At 43.2% G+C, this 21,658-nt stretch overlaps 1 protein-coding gene across 1 annotated transcript in view; it reads left to right on the top strand.

The window, feature by feature from the left end:
• SLC7A14 (solute carrier family 7 member 14) overlaps window positions 1-21,658 on the top strand; it is a 122,238-nt gene that overhangs the window by 51,344 nt on the left and 49,236 nt on the right. The window contains exon 2 of the mRNA XM_003894844.5: window positions 4,536-4,991. Coding sequence (XP_003894893.2) covers window positions 4,688-4,991 — 304 coding nt within the window. The 5' untranslated portion in view covers window positions 4,536-4,687. The remainder of the gene's footprint in view (window positions 1-4,535; window positions 4,992-21,658) is intronic.

The raw sequence follows: 21,658 nt of genomic DNA on the forward strand, positions 1-21,658 counted from the left end.
ATTACGTGAAGAGAATAGGACCAGGGGGGCATTCTTGCCACCCTCAACCTTTGCTTTTGGTTGATTCTCCACATTTTCAATACGGTTTCTAATTACCAGGAATACGAAGTGCAAATAGAAGCCATCACCTTCATAACAAGGCTGGTTTGTTTCTCGGTGTCCTTGTGACAGTTTCTGATGAAGCTGAACAGGACAAGTAGCCCAGGGGATATCTCCAGACAGTGCCGCATCCATAGTCATTGCCTGCCGAGGAGAGCTGTTAAGAGGCCCACAACCTGCCCAGGGAAGGAAACAGGAAGTACCTGTCAGACTAGTGGCCTCCTGTGGAAAACAGCAATATCTGGTTTTCCACATGGAGCACTTGTCATTATGCCTGGCATGAGGCAGGGAACCTCAGGACTGCTGTACTAGAATAAGCTGGGGCATTTAAAGAACCCCTGTATATAGGCCATACTTCAGACAAATTACATTTGAATTTCTGGGGTGGGGCACAGGCACCAGCGTTGCTGAAAGATCCTTGGGCATTTCCAATGTGCACCCAAGATGGAGAGCCACTGCCAAGGGGTCTCAAGACGGGAAACCCATTCACCACCCCTTGAAAAGCGGGCATGAAGCCCACCTGCATTTACCACAGCCACAACCTGCCACGAGGACTGTCTCCTTAATTCCAGCAGCACATGGCTTGCAAGGCTCTCCTGGGGCCGGCTGACAATTTTTCTCCTTCCTGCATACAGTGTCCTGTGTGCAGGCACTGTCCTGGCTGCAGAGTCCCACTGGCTTGTACATCTCTGCCTACTTGTCGGCCTCCCCGCTGCAGCAGGTCCACACCCCTCGCCTTTTTACATCTATCCCGGGCTGCCTTAAAGAGTCCCGGGGCCTAAGATTCTGCAATAGCTACAATGAGCTTTTAGAAATGTAAGTCCTCTCATATTGCTCACCTGAATAAAAGCCTCCGAGGGCTTCTCACCGCACTGAATATCAAAATCACAGCCCTTTTATCTTGGCTGACCACCCCTTGGCAGTCTGACCTCTGTGCATCTCAAACAAGAGAGCCCTGCGGAGCCCAGGGCCAAGCTCTGGCTCTGGTGACTTTGGGTAAGTGACTGCCCCTCTCCTGGCCTACTTTGTCTCATCTGTAAAGGCAATTATGTTATGAGGATTAAATTAGTCCACACGACACTCAAATCCTCCTCCTTACCCCATACCAGTCCCACTTAGATCCCAGCAGATGCAACACCTGCTCTACCCTCTTGAACCACAATGTGAGGAGCACTTCCCTGACACCTGGTACAACTGGCCCCTTTGCACCACTCAGGAGCCAATGCCATGTCCACAGAGACCTTCCCACCCCTTAATCACCCCATTTTATTTCCTCTAAGCCTATACTAGTTTAGATATATTTTACTTATTATTGAATATTTATATTTATATAAACAATTGTTCCTTACCTTGCTCTATGAGGAATACATTTGCTAGGGCAACCATAACAAAGTATTGTGTTGGTGCAAAAGTAACTGTGGTTTTTGCAATTTGTGCTTTACTGCAATTACTTTTGTACCAACCTAATACCACGGGCCAGGTGGCTTAAGCAATAGGAATGTATTGTCTCACCATTCTGGAGTCTACAAATCCAAGATCAAGGTGTCAGCAGTGTTGGCTTCTTAGGGCTATGAGGAAGAATCACTTCCCTGCCTCTTTTCTCACTTCTGGTGGTTTCACGGCAATCTGAAGCTTCCCTTTGCTTGTAGAGGCATCACCCCCATGTCTGTTCTCCCTGTGTGTGTGACTTTGTATACAAATTTCCCCTTTTTATAAAGACGTCAGTCATATGGACTAAGGGCCCATTCTACTTTGGTATGACCTCCCCCAACTAATTACATCTATAATGATATTATTTCCATAAAAGGTCACATTCTGAGGTGTGGTGGCTAGGACTCCAACATTCTAATTTAGAGGGCCATGATTCAGCCCATAACACAGTCTTTATCCCTCTCTGAAATTGACTGATTTTATTTGTCAACCTATGTATTGCCTACTCCCTCCTCACCAAACGTCAGCACCATGACAGCAGGACCTTGAATGTCTCATTTACCACAGCAACTGCTACATAAGGCTGGGCTGACACAGAGAAGATGCTTTGTATAGTTTCCTGAATAGATGAATTAAAACTAAAGCAGCAGGCCAATTTTCTGAATAAAAACACTGAAGCCACAATAGTGAAGCTACTATTCAGTTATTTAAAATGATGTTTCTGTAACTATTGATGTGGGAAAACATCCTAACATATTGTTGAGCAAAACAAGAAAGTTTCAAATCAGAATAAACAATATAATAACATTTATAAAACACACACACACACATATATAGGTCCATTCAAACAATTGTGTAGTTACATAGAAAAGGGTCTGAAAGAATATAAATCAGGTTGTAGCTAGCTGGGTGGTATTTTATTTACTCATGTGGTTTTTTGTTGTTTATATTGTCTGACTTTTCTGCAATAGATATGCGATGTTTGTGTAAAAAGAGAAATAATTAAAACCGAGCTTTTCAGGGAAAAACAAAAACAAGCCCTCTCACTTCCAGTGTGATGTGGGCATCCACTATGCCTTGTCCCAGGCTGCAAGCTCCATGAGAGCAGGGACCATGTCTTTGCACCTACAAGCCTCACGCCATGCTTGGCACATAACAGGTGTTCCTTATATGCTGGCTGAGTGGAAATAAATAGATACATGGATTCATGTCCCCACAAGACCTTAACCAAAGCAGTTGTTCTAGCAGCCTTCCTGGTAAACATATGGTATATTTTCTTACCAATGCAAAAATCTTTAGAAGAAGAAAGAGGAGAGGAGGAAGGGGAGGTGGAAGGGAGGAATGCAGACACTCTAGCCTGTTAAATATCTCTGGTGTGTTATCCAACTATAGTGATATCTAAGGTGTTGTCAAGAATAAAAACACAGCACGAAGCAACACTGTCAAAGCTAGGAAAAAATTAAACCAGAAGGGCTGTCACCCAAACCTGTGAACCAAACAGCCACATTTCACTGGATTCTTCTAATTAGTGTTTGAAAAGCCTTTAGAAGCAGACAAGTGCTACATTAAGTGCTTAGTATTCATTAATACTTTGAGTAGATGAGGTAGGCAGGTACTTACTGATTATGTAAATGTCCTGAGCTTGTCAGTACAGTATTTGGAATCAATGTCTGGCTATATTTCAAAATTTCTATACATTTATGAGTTTTATAAATTTTATACAGTTTTTATAAATTTCCTCCAGCTTCTGGCTTCCAAAGAAAGTAGCTTCATATATTTGCAGTTTATAATTTACTAAACTTTAGAAATTACCTAACACTGTAGTTCTCAACTCTATCAGATCCAACACCCCTTTTTATAATAAACACTTGGTCATACCTCCTTTTAGTATCCTGAAGTGAAATTATAGATAATCTACCTATATACAACATATTTCAGTGTGTAAATACCCAGGCATACCCAAATGACTGTGTCAGATGCTTGCAATATGTGAAAAATCACCGCAAACGTGCCAGTTCCAGATGGCAGGCTGTTCCAGAGTGCGGCGTGAGAAATGCAATACCATGGGTGGCATTCCCACAGGGGCCTTGGTTTTCTGAAAGGGCAAACAACTCCTCTTAAGTTCCAAACTAAATACATTATAATCTTCCTTTGATTTATTCTATAGTTATATCACTGGAAAATTCAATGTACCTGTGTATTAAGGCTATCCAAAATATCCTATGAGTTTATATGTAAAAGACAGTGATGTTCCAGGCTCAGATTATCATAACCAGGATTTTAATCTACAGGAATGTCAAGCAAAATATCTGAAAGTTGTGTGATAATGTCCTACACATTTCACATCTCAGGGTCCCCCCAGATGCCAGGAGTACTCCCCACCATTCCAATGTTTGAGAGTTTAAAAAAAATCCCCAAAACATTTTTTATTTCATTTGGGAGCCAAGTGCCAAAATAACCCATGGGGTGGCATGGCCCCTCTTGAGCCTCATGGATCAATTTTACATCCTTATGTTAAAAAATGTAGATATCGTGTCCCCGCAAAATATGCCCAAGAATCACAGACCAAGTGTTGGCAGAGTCAAGTAAGAGGTAGAGGTGAGATGGACGAGCACTTTCCATACGCCAGGCATTTTCTTAAGCTCCATATGGATGTCACTCATCTAATCTTCACATCAACACTAAGAGACAGACTGTATTGTCCCATTGGACAGTTGAGACCTAAACACAGACGTGGCTTACCCAAGACCACAGAGCAGTAAGTGGCAGAGCCCTAACTGAGACCATCCTCATCAGGATGACTGTGCAGCACAGTGCACGTGCCGACAGTCCTTTAGGACTGGAGAGAAGAGCAAGGAGAGTGGAACCATGGAACCCTTTCATGTTATGAGCACACAGGTAGACCAGTTCTACCAGTTCAGGACATTCACCTCCAACCATCCCTCCAAGTCAAGGTTTGTTTCTCACTCGGTCTCATCTTCTGCTTTCTTGTGTTTTTCCTGCAGACATTCATGCCCAGGAGAAGGCTGCACTGGGTCCCTCTGGACCTTTCCTAAAAGGGAGATCCCTGTTCACTAGATGAGTTCCAGAACCATCCACTAAGGCTTTGGAGCCCCCTTCCATCAGCTGACCTTCACTGCATCCCCTATCGCTCAAGATGAGTGGCTTCCTCGCCTCCCTGGACCCCCGGCGGGTGCAGTGGGGGGCTGCCTGGTATGCAATGCACTCCAGGATCCTACGCACCAAACCAGTGGAGTCCATGCTAGAGGGAACTGGGGCCACCACGGCACATGGAACTAAGCTAGCCCAGGTGCTCACCACAGTGGACCTCATCTCTCTTGGCGTTGGCAGCTGTGTGGGCACTGGCATGTATGTGGTCTCTGGCCTGGTGGCCAAGGAAATGGCAGGACCTGGTGTCATTGTGTCCTTCATCATTGCAGCCGTCGCATCCATATTATCAGGTAAGTGTCTCCATGCAAGGAAGTACTGTGGAAAATGTGCTTACCAGCCTGGTCACTGCTCATCCCCTTTCTCCGGAGTATTTAGTGGTGAGATGTATGAAGTGGTAGAAAAGTGGATCATAATGCTCTTTTTTGCCTTGACTTCCAGAGAGGTTAGGGCCAGGTTTTGACTTAATTATAGCAGCTTCCTTTTTTTTTTTTTTTTTTTTTTTTTTTTGAGATGGAGTCTTGCTCTGTTGCCCAGGCTGGAGTGCAGTGGCGTGATCTCAGCTCACTGCAACCTCCGCCTCTGCCTCCTGGGTTCAAGCAATTCTCCTGTTTCAGCCTTCTGAGTAGCTGGGATTATAGGCGCCAGCCACCATGCCCGGCTAATTTTTGTATTTTTAGTAGAGACGGGGTTTCACCATTTTGGCCAGACTGGTCTCAAACTCCTAACTTCAACTAATCCACCTGCCTCGGCCTCCCAAAGTGCTGGAATTACAGGCATGAACCACCGTGCCTGGCCTTCTTTTTTGTTGTTGTTTTTTGTTTTTTGCTTTCTGGGTTTTTTTTAAAACAAAAACAAAAACAAAAAAAAACACAGAGTTTTGCTCTGATGCCCAGACTGGAGTGCGATCTCAGCTCACTGTAACCTCCACCTCCCAGGTTCAAGCAATTCTTCTGCTTCAGCCTCCTGAGTAGCTGGGATTAAAGGTGCATGCCACCACGCCTGGCTAATTTTTGTACTTGTAGTAGAGACAGGGTTTCACCATGTTGGCCAGGCTGGTCTCGTACCCCTGACCCCGCACTTTGGGAGGCTGAGGTGATCTGCCCGCCTCAGCCTCCCAAAGTGCTCGGATTACAAGCGTGAGCCTCTGCTCCCTGCCTATTTTTTCAATACAGAGAGTTATTCTGGTTCTCATATATCTCCCAGCTTCTCATTCCCTGTTATGTTCTAATGGCTCTGTTTTTATTTTAACTCTCCTTTACACCGGAAGATAGGTCAATCCTCTTGAGGGAGAGGGGAAGGATACAGCTAAGATATAAATAATAAAGATAGGCAGAGCAGCAAAATGACAGGTCAATAAATCTGATATGATTGGGATTTGATAAACCTCAAACTGGCATCGAGCCCCCAAGGAGAAGGAAGCCAGGCCAGGAGATTTAAAGCTCTTGTGAGAATCACGGTGCGCCATCTGCCACAAACACCTCCACAGATTTATATTGCACAGTGACAGGTCCACTAGCAGCTCCTTGTCTCCCCTTGAGAAAGAATCATAAAACTCATTTTTTAAAATAAGGTGCCAGGACTTACACGCCTATACTTTGTAGAAATGGCTCTCCTACTGCCTTTTCCTTTTCCTTCCTCTTCTCTTGAGTAGCGATCTACAATATCTTCCCAGAATTGCTGGAGTAGGCCAATGGACAACTTGAGAAAGGAAAGCCTCCTGCTTCTTGATGATTGCATTGCAAAAGCATGAGGCTTTTCTGGGTTTTAGGGTGGCAGATCATGTGGGCCAACCCATGTACTGACAGTGAATGTCTTGGTCTCTTCAAATATTTCAGGAGAAGTAGGAATTCTAACTTACATTGGGAATTCTGTGTACCAATGAGTGCCATCATAAGAAAAGCACTACATTAATGTCATACATGTAGAATAGTCTTCACATAAAACACAGACTACAAACATGAAACCAGAAAGTGTGCTGGTTTGTATTTAACGTCTCTTTAATTTGATAAGGAAAATAAGCTGAGTTTATTAACCTCCTGTCTTCTCTTTCCTGTTGGTTTTACCATTTATCCCCTTCTCTCCTGAAGTCATCCTCTCACAAGCGTGAATATCCTAATAGTTGAGGTTTCTTCAGAATTGAGGGGTTTTCTCTCCTATCGATGAAAGTAAATTATTCACATGGATGAATTTTGGAAATACTTGCAATTCTATTACTATGAAAGCAATTACCTCCAAACTTTTTTGACGGAGAAATTGACTCACCATGAGTTTCTAGATCTAAACGTGTTATCATGTGGAACAGAATGTTGATAGTAGGACAAAAGGCAGCCATATACTCAGAGGTTTCCACGGAAGGCACAGGGCCGATGCATCAGATTAATGAAGACTACACAGTTTTCAATAGATCTCATCCTATTTTGACCCAGTCTCCCAGAACACAGTGATTTTTGTGAATGAATTACCTGTGTCTTATTCTTCACAGGATATATTACATCTGTAAATCAGAGCCTGCCCCCTACCCCATCACAGTGCTCATGGGCAGTATATAATCTAGACTTTTCCACTGCTCACATGGAGAGCCTGAGATTGGCCCAGCCTGTGTTATGCTGGAGCCAGCTCACACCAGCTGCCAAGAGTACTGATTGTGCATACCTCTTTCCAACTTTACATTCAATGATGTCATGTTGTTAACTTGGAATCAGCTATGAAGGGACTATGTGTTTGTTGTTGTTACCATAGTTCAGAGAGTCAGTTGTTAAACCTTTACCAGCACATCACGAGCCTACTTCCATTAAAGACCCTGGTCCTGCTCAGTAACTGAGGCCTTCACCACAGCACCAAGCACAAGAAGAAAAAACCCTACCTCTCCCTAAAACAGGATTCCCCCTCTCCGCCTATTGCCCCATCCATAACACTTCTCTATACTGTGTGACTGACTTATCTAGCCACTGAGGCCATTTGGAATCCTCCCAGAGCCCCTGGCCAGGCCAGGACCAAAACATTATAACTTACGCCAATGTTAGCATATTTATAGCAGGTTTCTTCAAGCAGGCCTCTCACTCTTGTGATTGTTCGTCACTAAACTAAAGGAAGTGCCGCTCCAAGTGTCTTCTTTCCACTTTCACATCATCATCACATATTGCCTCACCTTTGGCAAAACTTCCCACTGCTTCTCCATACCACAGTAATCAAACTCCCCTATGTCTTCATCCTTTTTAATACATGGTCCTTTTCTCCTGGTCTTAATTAAAACCTGGCTCACCTGAGGGTGAGCCCAGTCTCCACAATTGTGCATTTATCTCCAGCAATAATCACTGCTTAGTTGCAAGAATGAAGTAAAGAGAAAGTTGGGATTAACTTAGATTTAACTTTTTCCAAGCAGAGGGGGAAAAAAGTAATGGGGTTAAGGGTATTTTCAAAGGAAGAGTAAACTGTGCTGAATCACATAATCTAGGCTGGCTAAGAAGGGAAGTGAAAACACAAGAGTGATGGTGACTTATGAAAAGTGGTATGATCGGTAGAAATTGGAATTGTCAATGAGGTCAAGATATCATTGCCATAAAAATACTGGGAAAGTGAGATAGAAAGCTAGGAAGTGATGGAAATGATAAAGGTGGGATGTTTGAAATAAAGATTTCAGAAGTAGTACAGCAATCGATAACATTCAGTTTAGACTTGAAACCTGGTTCAGCCACTGACTAGCTATGAGACCTTGAGCAAGCTCCATAATTTCTCTGAACTTCAGTTTCTCCACTTTAAAAATAACAATACCTACTTCATAGGGTTGTTGTCAAGACTAAAGGAGATGCATATTAATTGCCTGGTATGTTGCCGAGCACATAGCACTAAATAAGTGCTTATTATTATTTTGTGCCAAACCCTAAATTAGGTGCTTTCCAGAGAGCATGGCCCTTAAAACTCTTTATCTCTTTAAAGATTATTATCTCCAATTTCACATACGTGGAAAATGTGCAAACCGAAGTTTAAACGAGAGAACCCGCATTCAAATCTGTTGATAGATAGGTTGAGAGATAATGCCAACAACTCTCAACCCTGGCTATGGGTTTAAATCACTTGGCAACTTTGTTTTCTGTATTAATGAAAAATGGATTTTGGAGTTCAGTTTTATTGAATTATAATTACATATCATAAAATGCATCCTTTTTTATATACACTTCTATGAGCTCTGATAAACACATATAATCATGTAAGCTTCACCACAATCCAGATGCAGAAGAGCTCCATCACCCCCAAAATAATTTCTCCATGCTGCCTCTTTGTAGTTAAGCCCTCCTCCCACTCCCAGCCCCTGGCAACCACTGATTTGTTTTCAGTCCCTATTGGTTTGCCTTTTCCAGAACATTATGTAAATAGAATCATTCAGTATATAACCTTTTAAGTTTGCTTTCTTTCACTTAGTAAGATGCATTTGAAATTCATTCATGTTGTTGTGTGTATCAGAATGTTGTTCCATTTTCTTCCCATTGTATGGCTATACCACCATTTGTTTATCCTTTTACCAGTTGGAGGACAACTGGGTTGTTTCCAGTCTGTGGCCGATATAAATAAACTCACTGCAAATATTTACGTATAGGTTTTTATATAAACACAAGTTGTGGTTTCTCAAGTAAATACTTAGGAGTGAAGTTGTTAGTTTGTATGGTAAGTGAATGCTCAACTATAGAATAAACAGCTAAGCTTTTTTCCAAAGTAGCTGTATTATTTTTGACTCGCACAGGAATATGTGAAAGTTCCAGTTCCTTGTCAGCACTCAGAATTGTCAAGTGTTGTTTTTTGTCATTGTTTTGTTTGTTTTTGTTTGTTTGTTTGCCATTTTAAAAGACATATAGCAATATTTCAATGTGGTTTTAATTTGCATTACTCTAATTACTAATGATGTTGGACATCTTTCTATGGGTTTGTCACCCATGTGCTCTCCTTGGTAAAGTGTCTATTTAAATCTTTTGCCCTTTTTTTTTTTTTGAGATGGAGTCTCGCTCTGTCATCCAGGCTGGAGTGCAGTGGCGCAATCTTGGCTCACTGCAAGCTCCGCCTCCCGAGTTCAAGCGATTCTTCTCCCTCAGCCTCCTGAGTAGCTGAGACTGCAGACACACACCACCACACCTGGCTAATTTTTGTATTTTTAGTAGAGATGGTGTTTCACCATATTGATTAGGCTGGTCCCGAACTCCTGACTTCATGATCTGCCCACCTCAGCCTCCCAAAGTGCTGGGCTTACAGGCATGACTCACCACACCCAACTCTTTTGTCCTTTTTTAATTGGGTTTTTTATTTTCTTATTATTAACTTTTAAGCATTCTTTATATATTCTGGAGACAAGTCCTATATTAGGTATGCATTTTGTCAAATACTTTCTCCAGTTTGTGACTTGTCTTTCAATTTCTGTTTATTTCTTTTTAAAACTACTGATGCCCAGGCACCACCTCTAGCGTTTCTAATTCAATTGGCCTAGGCATTGGAATTTTTTAAAGTTCCCCAGGGAATTCTAATTCTAATTACTTTTGCACCAACATAATGGAAACTATTTGGACCACACAATCTTAAGAGAGTTTTTGGCCTTGTGGCACCATTCCCCATGCTATGCAAACCAGCTTATAACATGAAACAAATCTGACTCAGAGAGCAATCTATTTTCTTTATAATTTGTCAAGCTGGGAAGTTATAGCAACTTGCCAAGCTCCTCCCACTAGTCCCACCCCAACGTTATGATTGCCCACTGCCCTGTCACAGGTGGAAGAAAACTTATCAGAGGAAGCAGCTTGTGCTTTGTCCAAAAGGTCTTATCTACTCTTCAATAGCTCAGTAGACCACAACCAGAGCCCATAGCCATGCCAACCCTAAAAACCCTTTTGTATATTGCAGATTGTATAAACTAGATAGATGAAATAGGTTTTTTTCTTCGTGGTTCCCACCTACAGCCTTTTGGAGAGACTGAAGGGTGGAGGCAGGATGGTTTACAGTGGTTCTCTAATGTAGTTGGCTATAGATGAAACACAGCAAAGCCATCGTGCCAGTGACATCCGGTCATTTAAAGCCCCAAGAGACTCTTATGAGTAGTGGAAGAGAGGCAGATTTAACTTTTTTTGTAAATTTATGTCCAGTTCTCTTTTAACATTATTAAAATTGTTCCTCAAACAGAATACAGGTCTGAATCACTCCTAAGCTCCTACACTTTCTATAGTAACCCTTCAAGCTCATTTCTCAAACATTATTGGTAAGGATTCAACAACAGTATGCACACACAGCATCAGTCCTTTCCCTGGAACACAGTACTTATAATTTTTGTCATCTACTCATAAGAAATATTTGGCAAAAATCTAATAAGATAAGGTTCAGTAAAAATGTACTGGGTTCCTACCATGTATCAGTCCTGGGGCAGTACTAAGAATAGGCAAGAAATTGCCTCTTACCTATTTCCAAAGGACCCATTGCTATTGGGTCCCATTGCTTATTGATGGTGATGAATGCCAAACCTGATAAGTGACTATGGCAATAATGGTTGTAACAATGTAATAGTCGTAGTGGCAACTACCACTTATTGAGTACCTACTTTGTACCAAAAGAGTTCTAAGTGCTTAACACATTATTTTACTTAATCTTCACAACAACCATATATGACAAACAGTGTTACACTTACTGCATATTCCAGATGAGAAAACAGAGGATTCTGAAAGGTTTGGTAATTTGCTTAAGGCTCCTGCTTAAGAGGTGACAGCATGAGGAATGCAGTGAAAACAGTCTGACTCCAGAGCTTACTTCTTCATCATTCTGCTGCCCTGCTACTGTATTAACAGATTACATTACATTCAATTGCAGACAGCAGAACACCAAAATAAGGGAGAATTTCATTTCTGTCCTGTGTACAAGAAGCCTGGAGAGAGGCAGCTGTTGTGGCCTCTCAGACATGGGGACACAGGCCCCTTTATTTTTCTGCTGTGCCAGTCAGACATTTGGCTTCCATTGCAAGGTAACTCAAGACTCAAGATGACTGACGAAGCTCCAGTCAGTATATCTGAGTTCCAGAAGGCAGGAAGAAAAATGGAAAGTTGGGGCAGGTGATTCCTTACCTTTCTGTCCCCTTTTTTGTTGTTGTTTGCTTGTTTTGAGACAGAGTCTCGCTCCGCCACCTAGGCTGGAGTGCAGTGGCACAATCTCGGCTCACTGCAACCTCTGCCTCCTGAATTCAAGTGAGTCTCCTGCCTCAGCCTCACGAGTAGCTAGGATTACAGGCACCCACCACCATGCCTGGCTAATTTTTGTATTTTTAGTAGAGACGGAGTTTCGCCATGTTGGCCAGGCTTGTCTCAAACTCCTGACTTCAGGTGATCTGCCCTCCTTTGCCTCCCTAAGTGTTGGGATTACAGGTGTGAGCCACCACACCCGGCCCCTTTCTGTCCTCTTTTTAAGAATCTTTCTTATAGGTCCTTCTGCATTTCTCCCACTGACATTGGCCTAAACTTAGACATCTGGCCACAGCAGTGAGGCTGAGAAGTATAGTCTTCTAACTGGGTATTTTGCCAACTCCAGAATTACAGAATTCTGTTGATAGGAAGGAAAGGAAAAACTGGCTGCCACTGCCACATCTCTAATGGATGCAAAATCCTGAAGCCTTCCAGTTTGCTGAGGTCATTTTTTTCTGCAATATTTAAATCAAATTGGTTCTGATTCCCAATTTACAATGCGAAAATCTAAGGTCCCCCTCAGTAAATGTAGGGAGTTGTGAAGCTGACCTTCCTCTTCACTCTTCTGGCTCTAAGTCTCTGCTTCTACAGAGTCTCTGTTTCCACTTTGCATTTTACCTCCTTACCTGCTCTCCCCTTTCTTTATCATCATTATCAAACTCATCTGAGCAAAGCGTCAGTAATGCAGGATTGTGTGTGCCATAGACTTTATGGAAAGTTTGGACCAGAGATGGGAGATATAGTACAGTCAATCCTAGCAAACAGCAAGCTCACACTTGAATATAGGACACTCCAATTCTCTTTGCCTTTAGGGAATATCCACCAACCCTCTCTTCTTCTTGGCACCAGCTTTTGGCCCTATGGATGGGCGGCCTTTCTCCCATAACCTCACCTTCTACTCTGCTCATTTTCAAGCCCTAAAACTCCGTCCATATCCTACCAAGCAGTTATTTCTTCATCACCCTCCAAGTTCATCCTGGTCATTCTCCAAAGAATATCTTTCCCAACCAAAATAATTTATTGAGGTAATTCACTAAACAAAGAAGGTTCTCAAAGGAGGGATTTGGGGGCCACGCTGGGAAGGTTAGGTATCATCCTCTAGGCATTGAGAAGTTCAGTGACATGACCAGATATGTACTTTAGTAATACAGTGGAAAGAGAATGGAGGTAGGGAAGCTGTTATGCACATATTCCATGAAACATACAGGAGATATGAAGCCCTAGTCCCTGAAAGGCCAAAAGGAAGCTTAGGATGAAAAGAATTTGGGCATGAGTAGATAAAGGACAAGGAGGGAGAGCAAGAAAGGCTCTTTCTAGCCAAGAAAAGACATATAATAGAGAAACTATTGAAACAATGTCATTAAAAATAGATTTTGCAACGCAGTTCTGGTGCCAGAAAGTGAAAGTAGAAACAGAAAACTCTAGCAAAGAAGACCACCACAGAACACCACAAGGGGTCTAGAACTCATCTTTGCGTGTAGCACACCGCGGAAGGTGCTTTCATGCAGCACCTCCTTCCCATCCTCACCAACCCTGTGGAGGGAGGGATGACTGTTCTGCTCTACAGACGAGGAGCCAGAGTCAGAGGTTAAAGGAGCTTCCTGAAAGTCCCACTGCTATTCAGTGCTGTGCCAGAACTCAAATCTACGACTGTAGCATTCCAAAGCTCATGCTCTGCCATTTCAGCAAGCTATCTCTGAGATCTTTGAAGCCAGAAAATCTTTCTCATTAGATGTGAATTAATTGTGATCAATTCCCATTGATTTTGTCTCAAAGGCAATGAAGGGTCATCACACTGAGCAGTAATTTTCTTGGCACCCTTAGTTTATGATTTGGCATTAGGGTTTATAATCTGTGTTTCCTGCCATCCTCATTTGATCTTTGGCACCTCGCGATCCATCATCAGGCAAGCTCATGGTAATGGAATCCCTGGGGAGGAGGTAAGAGAGCGGAGCCCTGTTGAGCAGATGTCTCTCCACAGGTTCCCAACCTCCTCCCGGGTGGGTCCTTGCAAAGCTCAAACGTAGGCTCCCCATCCCAGTATTCATCTTGGGTTTGAGTTTCATGATCAAAGAAAGATTTCTAAAGACTCAGTCTATATAGATAGTCTGACAAGTTCCCCTGTTTTATCTTTCAGAACAATAAACGATTTTCCCTCCTGAAATTGAAGACAGCCTTGAGAGGTGAAATAGGAGGGTTGGTCCTTTGCAACTCCTCCATGATCTAGGATTAGTCATTCATTCCACAACTTGCATTTGTTTGTTCCCCGAAACACCTCTGGAAACTGCTGTTAACAACACCGGGGAGTGGAAGAGGCAGGATATTGTGAGGACGGGAAGGAAATGCAAAGATGAACAAATGCATGCCAGTCCTCAAATCTCTGAAAGACTAGCTCTCTCAAATGTCCAAATACACAGCCATAGGTCAAAATCATAATAATGATGCAGCCACTCCTGACGCTTATAAAGTCTCTAAGATATAATTTAGCAAGCACATGATAAATGTTAGTTCATGTTATTATTACTATCAGTTTTATTGTTATTAGGCAAATACTGTGCACCAGGCACTGTGCATACATTGTCTCATTTAATTCTCTCAATCTTCCTATCACGTGGATATTATGGTCCCAATTTTGTGACTCATCATAAAACTAAACCAGAGCAGTTTTGCTGTGCCTCACACTAGCTGAAAAAATTTGCATCATCCCAACAAACCCTACAAAATAAATGCCATTATTATATTCATTTTGCAGATGACAAAACTGAGGCTCAGAGAGGTTAGGTGACTTGTCCAGAGCTACAAGGTGGTCAGTAGCAAAGGCTGGGTCTAAATATGATTCAGCCTGATTCCAGAGACCATGACCCCCATGCTGTTCCATACAGACACAAACTTCCAAATTTATTATTTATTTATTTATTTATTTTTGAGATAGGATTTCACTCTGTCCTCCAAGCTGTAGTGCAGTGGCATGATCATGGCTCACTGCCGCCTCAGACTCCTGGGCTCGAGCAATCCTCCCACCTCAGCCTCCTCAGTAGCTGAGACTATAGGTGTGCATCATCACACCCAACTAATTTTCTTTCTTCTTCTTCTTCTTCTTTTTCTTCTTCTTCTTCTTCTTCTTTTTTTTTTTTTTTTTTTTGTAGAGACAGGTGTCGCTATGTTACCTAGACTGGTCTCAAACTCCTGGCCTCAAGCTACCTTCCTGTCTCAGCCTCCCAAAGTGCTGGGATTACAGGTGTGAGCCACCATGCCTGGCCCACCCCTAAATTTAAAAACTCACCAAAGAGAACCAAATGAATCAAGGAACCCTCACTTTTATTGGGGCTTCAAAAGACCCTGTACCTTACCCTATTGATTAGCAGAGCACTTTTGTAGATCAAAACTTCTCTAAATCAGGTCATGAAGATAATTTGTAAGCTCAGCATCTTTCTGTCACCTGTCAGCAGTGAGGAGAAAGGTGTTGTAAAGTTCATGTAGCTCTTCTATATAGGGATCAATTGACAGCCCTGTAGGAAGGATGTCAGTTACCAATTCAGAGAAGGTGAGCACATTTTAATAGAAATTTGCAAGTTTCTCAGATTGTTGATGGTGATAATGAGTTTCCTCCAGCAAAGCCAGGAAAACCTGGGCTTCTTTTACATCTTCTGCAGCACCTAGTAGCGTGGACAGTGCATGCCATGAGCACCTAGCATGGCTGTGGGAGGGACTGACCACTTTCTCTGGGCCCGGCATAGCAGGAGATGCTGCAGAACATGGGAAAGCACTCTGAGACAAAGGGTTTGATATCGATATGAAGAAACAAGACACACACATGTGAAATAATTGTGAGTGCTGCAAGAGACAATCAGGCCTGGTCAGAAGTTGGGACACCTGAGGTCTAATTCCAACTCTCATCCTCAGCAGTTCAGGGCCCTCAGGTAAGTCATTCACATGACCTGATCTCGGTTTCCTCCGCTGATAAATGAAGAGTTTGAATTAGATTGCCTGTCTCATTAGTTTGCATGAAAAACGACCCAGGGAGGGGAAAGATTTGTAAAGAAGGGCCTATTGTCTCAACTCCCCTGCAACCCAACACACGTCCTAACCCCAGCTAGCATCTGGGAACCAGATGCAATTAGTCCCTGTAGCTGAACTGCCTCTGTTCAAGACCTGCTTTGCCATTTTCTCCTTGTATGACTTGGGAAATACACTTAACCCTAGAGCTTTCCAAACAGGTTGCTGAAACTTGGAGGTGTGCCAAAATATGAATCCTTCAGCTTTAGGACACCTGGAAAGTGCTATAGGCCCCAGGCTAGTGAGCAGCCTCACCCTTTTATACATTACCTCCTTTCCATATCCATACAAATATATATGTAGATTGAGACAGAGTCTCACTCTGTCACCCAGGATGGAGCACAATGGCATAATCTCAGCTCACAGCAGCCTCTGCCTCCGGGGTTCCAGCGATTCTCCTGCCTCAGCCTCCTGGGTAGCTGGGATTAGAGGCATACACTACCATGCAGGAATAATTTTTGTATTTTTAGTAGAGATGGGGTTTCGCTGTGTTGGCCAGGCTGGTCTAGAACTCTTACCTCAGGTGATCCGCCCGCCTCGGCCTCCCAAAGTGCTGGGATTACAGGCATGAGCCACCTTGCCTAGCCCAAATATTATCTTCAAGGTGGGTTATGTGATGTGGAAAAGGTTGAGAAGTCCTGATAACCTGTTGAGATCTTGGACTCATCATCTGCAAACGGAAATTTTGTTAGTTTCTGCATCGTGACCATCTTGTGAAGATTAAGATTTTGTATGTAAAGTGCTTAATATGCCCATGCACATAGTAAATGCTCAGTAATGTTTGTATTATTATTATCACCACTACCAAGACTACTGGCCAGTTTCCAACCTGACAAGGCTAGGTTCTTAATGCAAATCAGTAGTCCTGGTGCCAGTGCTGAAGGTCCTCAGTCCGCCCCTCGCAAAAAGACTGGTAGACTTGCCTCCTACTCACTTTCCTCCAGATGAACCCTGTGAAAAGACTATGCTTTTGACTCTGAAAGCATATGTCCAAGAAGAATTCTCTTCCTTTAAAGGAACAGCCTCCTTTAACAAGGCTATGCCTTAAAACACATTAATAGGTCGTGCCTCAAAACAAGTAAATAAATATGTATAATAATTACAAACAGTGACAAGTGCTATAAAGGAAAATAAACAAGGTATCATGACAAAGTACTTTTTCTGAAGAAGTGATACTTAAGCAACTTCAACTTGGTGTACTGAAATAGATGCTAGAGATGCAGAGATAAGTAAGGCATGGTACCTGCCAACGGCCACAGAAAACACCTGAGACAGGAATGTTGATGAAAACTCATGAAGAGGAGTTATGCCAAACACCAGCCCTTGCCCTCAGAGGTTTGCACAGGTAGACTTTCTGAGTGGAGTCTAACTGGCCAATCACAGCAGCTCAGGAGCTTTGCATGTGCCAGGCCATCTACTTTGAACACTCTGGCCCACTCCTCACGTTGCTAGTTCACAGAGGCTGCAGACGAGGAGCCACAGCCACCCCAAGGAATCAAAGAGCTCTTGACACTTGCCCTGGCAAGGAAGTGAGATCACCAAAGCAAAGGGTGCAAGGAGAGGAAAGAACTGAAGGGAGAACTTTGTTAAATGACTACACACAGATGGAGATGGATAAATAAGAAGCAATGATGAAAAAAGAAAAGAAATGGGCAGAAGAAAGCGAGTGAAACCAAAGGAAGAACAGATTCTTACACAAGGGAACAGAGAGGGAATAAGTGTTTGCATCACAAGCTGCAGGGACACTGATAAAAGGCCATTCTGTTGACAGCTTGTGGGTTAGAGATGGCAATTTCTGGGGTGTAATGAAGGCAAACACCACAGTGCAAAGGGTAGCATTAGCATGGAGAAGAGCAAACAGCAAGCAAGAGAATGGATCCTTTATTTAACAACCCAAGGAATCCATTTGTCCTGGACACAACCTGTGTCCTTTTTAAGAGTCATGAGTACGTATGTGAAAAACAATTATTTGCTAATATGCATCACAAACATTTTATATACTATTCCTCACCACTGGTCACTCTCATAGATCTGGCCATAAGTTCCTCACAAAGTAATTGAAAACATTTATATAATGTATACATTTACATATATATGCATATACACATATTTGCACAAATATATCTGTAGATCTTATTAACTCTTCAGACATTTCCTACTTGGAATAAATTCAACAATAGCCCTTGGCTATATTAATTTCTCTTGAGAGTTTGTTTATAAATGCCCTAGCTTATCACTTCTTAGACTTTTAAAGAAAAATAAGCAGTATAATGAGTTTCTCTTACATGTGAAGCATAGCTACAAACACCTGCTCCTTTGAAAACATTTCTAAGATTATTTTAATTAGGAGAGTGCTTATGTGGCATAATACTATAAGCTCAGCCGAGGGCACTTGCTATTTTCCTTGGTGGGAAAGCCTCTTTCAAGAAGTCCCCCAGTGTATCCAAGGGAGTCACTATTCCATTCACTGGAGTTCTCTTGTTCAAAATTTAGCTCAAAACTCTCCATTGCTGTTGCATTCAGTAGGAGCTACTTAGCCATAAAGAATCCATCAGGACCATGTAGGTGAGGCTCTTTGGAAGAACAGTAACTGCCACCTTTATCAGTTGTGCACAGAAGACACTTCGGCCGCAGTTTACCCAGCGCACGCCAGCCTTCCATCCTCATGGATCAGCAGCAGGGGGCAACACTCACGCCATAAAATGCAAATTGTACACATGTGCCCTATAGAAGGCTGAATCCGCCTAGAGTTCTGAGGGGTGGGGGAGTAGAAAAGGGGAGAGGAGAAGGAAGGAGGTGAAAGTGATAGAAATTTGTTTCACAGGATGGGGGAGAACCAGAAGTAGGCACTGTAACCACATCCACCTCACCAAAAGATTCCCTCCCACAAGCCTCCTAAATCCGGAGTCTCTGGCCCCGTTCTTCCCCTCCCTGTGCATTGGCATCCCTGTCATGAAGGGTCTCTCATGGCTTTGGGACAGCCCCCCACAGAGCAGGTGCAGGCCCTTCAAAGATTTGCTGTGTCTCCCCTTCCCTGGTCATCTTCTGAGAATGTGTCCCCTCCCCGTGGAACCCCCATTCGCCTGCTCCTCATCTGGGCTGGGGAAGCCACGCGAGGGCGCAGGTGGGTCCTCTCGGCACTCACCTTGAACCCAGCTCATTGTATTCTCAGGGCAGGGGGTATGGCTGACCCCCCCCAGACTCTTCTGAGATCTGTCATCTCTGTTGGTGCCACTTTCACCTGCTTTAGAAATGAGACACTGCCTACTCCCTGAGAGTGATGAGTTGAGAAATATGCAGGTGGGAGAGAATTGCTGGTTGTCACTTCAACTCCAAGTCTCCTTTCCTTTTCTGCACAAAGCCTTTTTAGTCCACTTATGAGAGTCCTCTGGATGAGAGGCAGTAGGTCTCACAAAGAGAAGTTGAGTGAGAAAATGGGAAACTTCTCTTCACCCTCACAATTTCTAACTGCCGTTGTGGAACAGAACAAGAAGTTTCTAGATTAAAGATTTCAAACCTAGGAAGAAATTTCTCCACGTTCTGTTTTATAAGTGCATTGAGCACACCTAGGGCTTGGTCTAGAATCTAGATGATTTCTAATTTTCCTACCAACTCTGAGACTCTAAAACCATCAGCCAACAATGCTTGCTTCCAACCTGTTTTATCCCACTCTGAGGCAAAGGCTCCTGTATAAATACTCCACAGACTACTGCTAAGTAAAGATCGCTGGGATTCCTCTTCCTCGTCAATGAATAATAGCTCTAAGCTCCCACTGAAGGAGTACCTACCATATGTCAGGAACTATAACACATGTCCTTTGATGACCCATAGCAACCTGCATAGTAGGTATCACCATCACCATTTTCCAGGTAGGGAAACAGGGTCAATGAAATTGGCTGACCGGCTCCAGACCCAGATAGCAATAATTTTATTTGTCCTTTTTTTTTTTTTTTTTTTTTGAGATGGAGTTTCGCTCTTGTTGCCCAGGCTGGAGTGCAATGGCACGATCTTGGCTCACCGCAACCTCCACCTCCCAGGTTCAAGCGATTCTCCTGCCTCAGCCTCCCAAGTAGCTGGGATTACAGACATGTACCACCACACCTGGTTAATTTTGTATTTTTGTTGGAGATGGGGTTTCTCCATGTTGGTCAGGCTGGTCTGGAACTCCCAACCTCAGGTGACCCGCTTGCCTCTGCCTCCCAAAGACCTGGGATTACAAGCGTGAGCCACTGCACCCAGCCTATTTGTCCTTACTTAGTATGCCCAGGCACTGGGCAAAGTGATCTGTGTGCAACATCTTACTTCATTGTCATAACCGCTCTCTGGGTCTCTCTCCAGAGGCTGTGTGAATTCTATGACACCTCACTCCCTCTCCTAAAGGAGAGGAGGGGCTGCTGATGCTGGCCTTAGCATTCTCTCCCAGGTTGTCTAAGCATCAAATGTGAAACCAAGTACAATGAGTCTAGCATAGGTAGATGCCAAGAAAACACGTGCTTTCGCCTTTCCCTTTTGTAGTGACTTCTTCCTTCCAAGGTGGCCTTTGATGATAACCTGAAGCCACCCACATAAAAATGTTAGGAGCAGAGAAAAGGACAGTTCCAGCCTACTTGCCACTTCGACAATGAAGAAGGACCAATCTGGGCCAGAAGACGGGCTTGGGGCACAGATAACCCTGTGGATTGTTTAGTTGAAAGTAACCACATGAGCATCATCATCACCATCATCATCAATTACCATCATCATTATCATTTGATAAAGCAATCAAGTAAAACAATGTACATTGATGATGATTATTAACAACAGCATGACCAGATAATACTTGAATTCCTCATATTATACAGACTGTACCTTCAATAGCCTCCAAAATATTTTCATAGAGGGAGATCTAGAGAAGAGAGTAAACAGATAGGTTGGTTACATCCTTTTCTTTTTTTTTTTTTTTTTTTTTTTTGAGACACATTCTTGCTCTGTCGCTGAGGCTGGAGTGCAGTGGCATGATCTTGGCTCACTGCAACCTCCTCCTCCTGGGTTCAAGCGATTCTCCTGTCTCAGCCTCCAGAGTAGCTGGGATTACAGGTGCCCAGCTAGTTTTTGTATTTTTAGTAGAGATGGGATTTTGCCATGTTGGGCAGGCTGCTCTCAAACTCCTGACCTCAGGTGATCCGCCCACCTTGGCCTCCCAAAGTGCGGGGATTATAGGCATGCACCACCACACTGGGCTTATTTTTGTATTTTTAGTAGAGATAGGGTTTTGCCATGTTGGTCAGGTTGGTCTCAAACTCCCGACCTCAGGTGATCCGCCCGCCTCGGCCTCCCAAAGTGCTTGGATTATAGGCGTGACCCACCGCGCCCAGCCGGTTGGTTACATTTAATCAACAAATTGTTAAACTTCCTTGACCTGTTTGGGGGGCTGACTTCTCTGACTCTAAGGACAACTTATTTCCTACCTGTTTATATGTTGATATATTGGTGCTGTGGTTTGGAGGACTTGGGAGTTCTCTATTCCCTACCCAACTTTAATTGGAGCCCTGTCAGGTTCAATAACTGATGGTGTCATACACCCCTGATTAATGATGCTGCCTGTCCCCTAAACACAGGTGGTTACTGTCCACATGGGGCCTGCTTGGGCAGAGAAATCATAAGTCTCTTCTTAGACACAAAGAAACATAGGCATTCCCAGACAAATTACTTTTCCTCCA

The sequence above is a fragment of the Papio anubis genome, chromosome 2 (assembly GCF_008728515.1).
Source record: "Papio anubis isolate 15944 chromosome 2, Panubis1.0, whole genome shotgun sequence".
NCBI classification, from domain to species: Eukaryota; Metazoa; Chordata; class Mammalia; order Primates; family Cercopithecidae; genus Papio; species Papio anubis.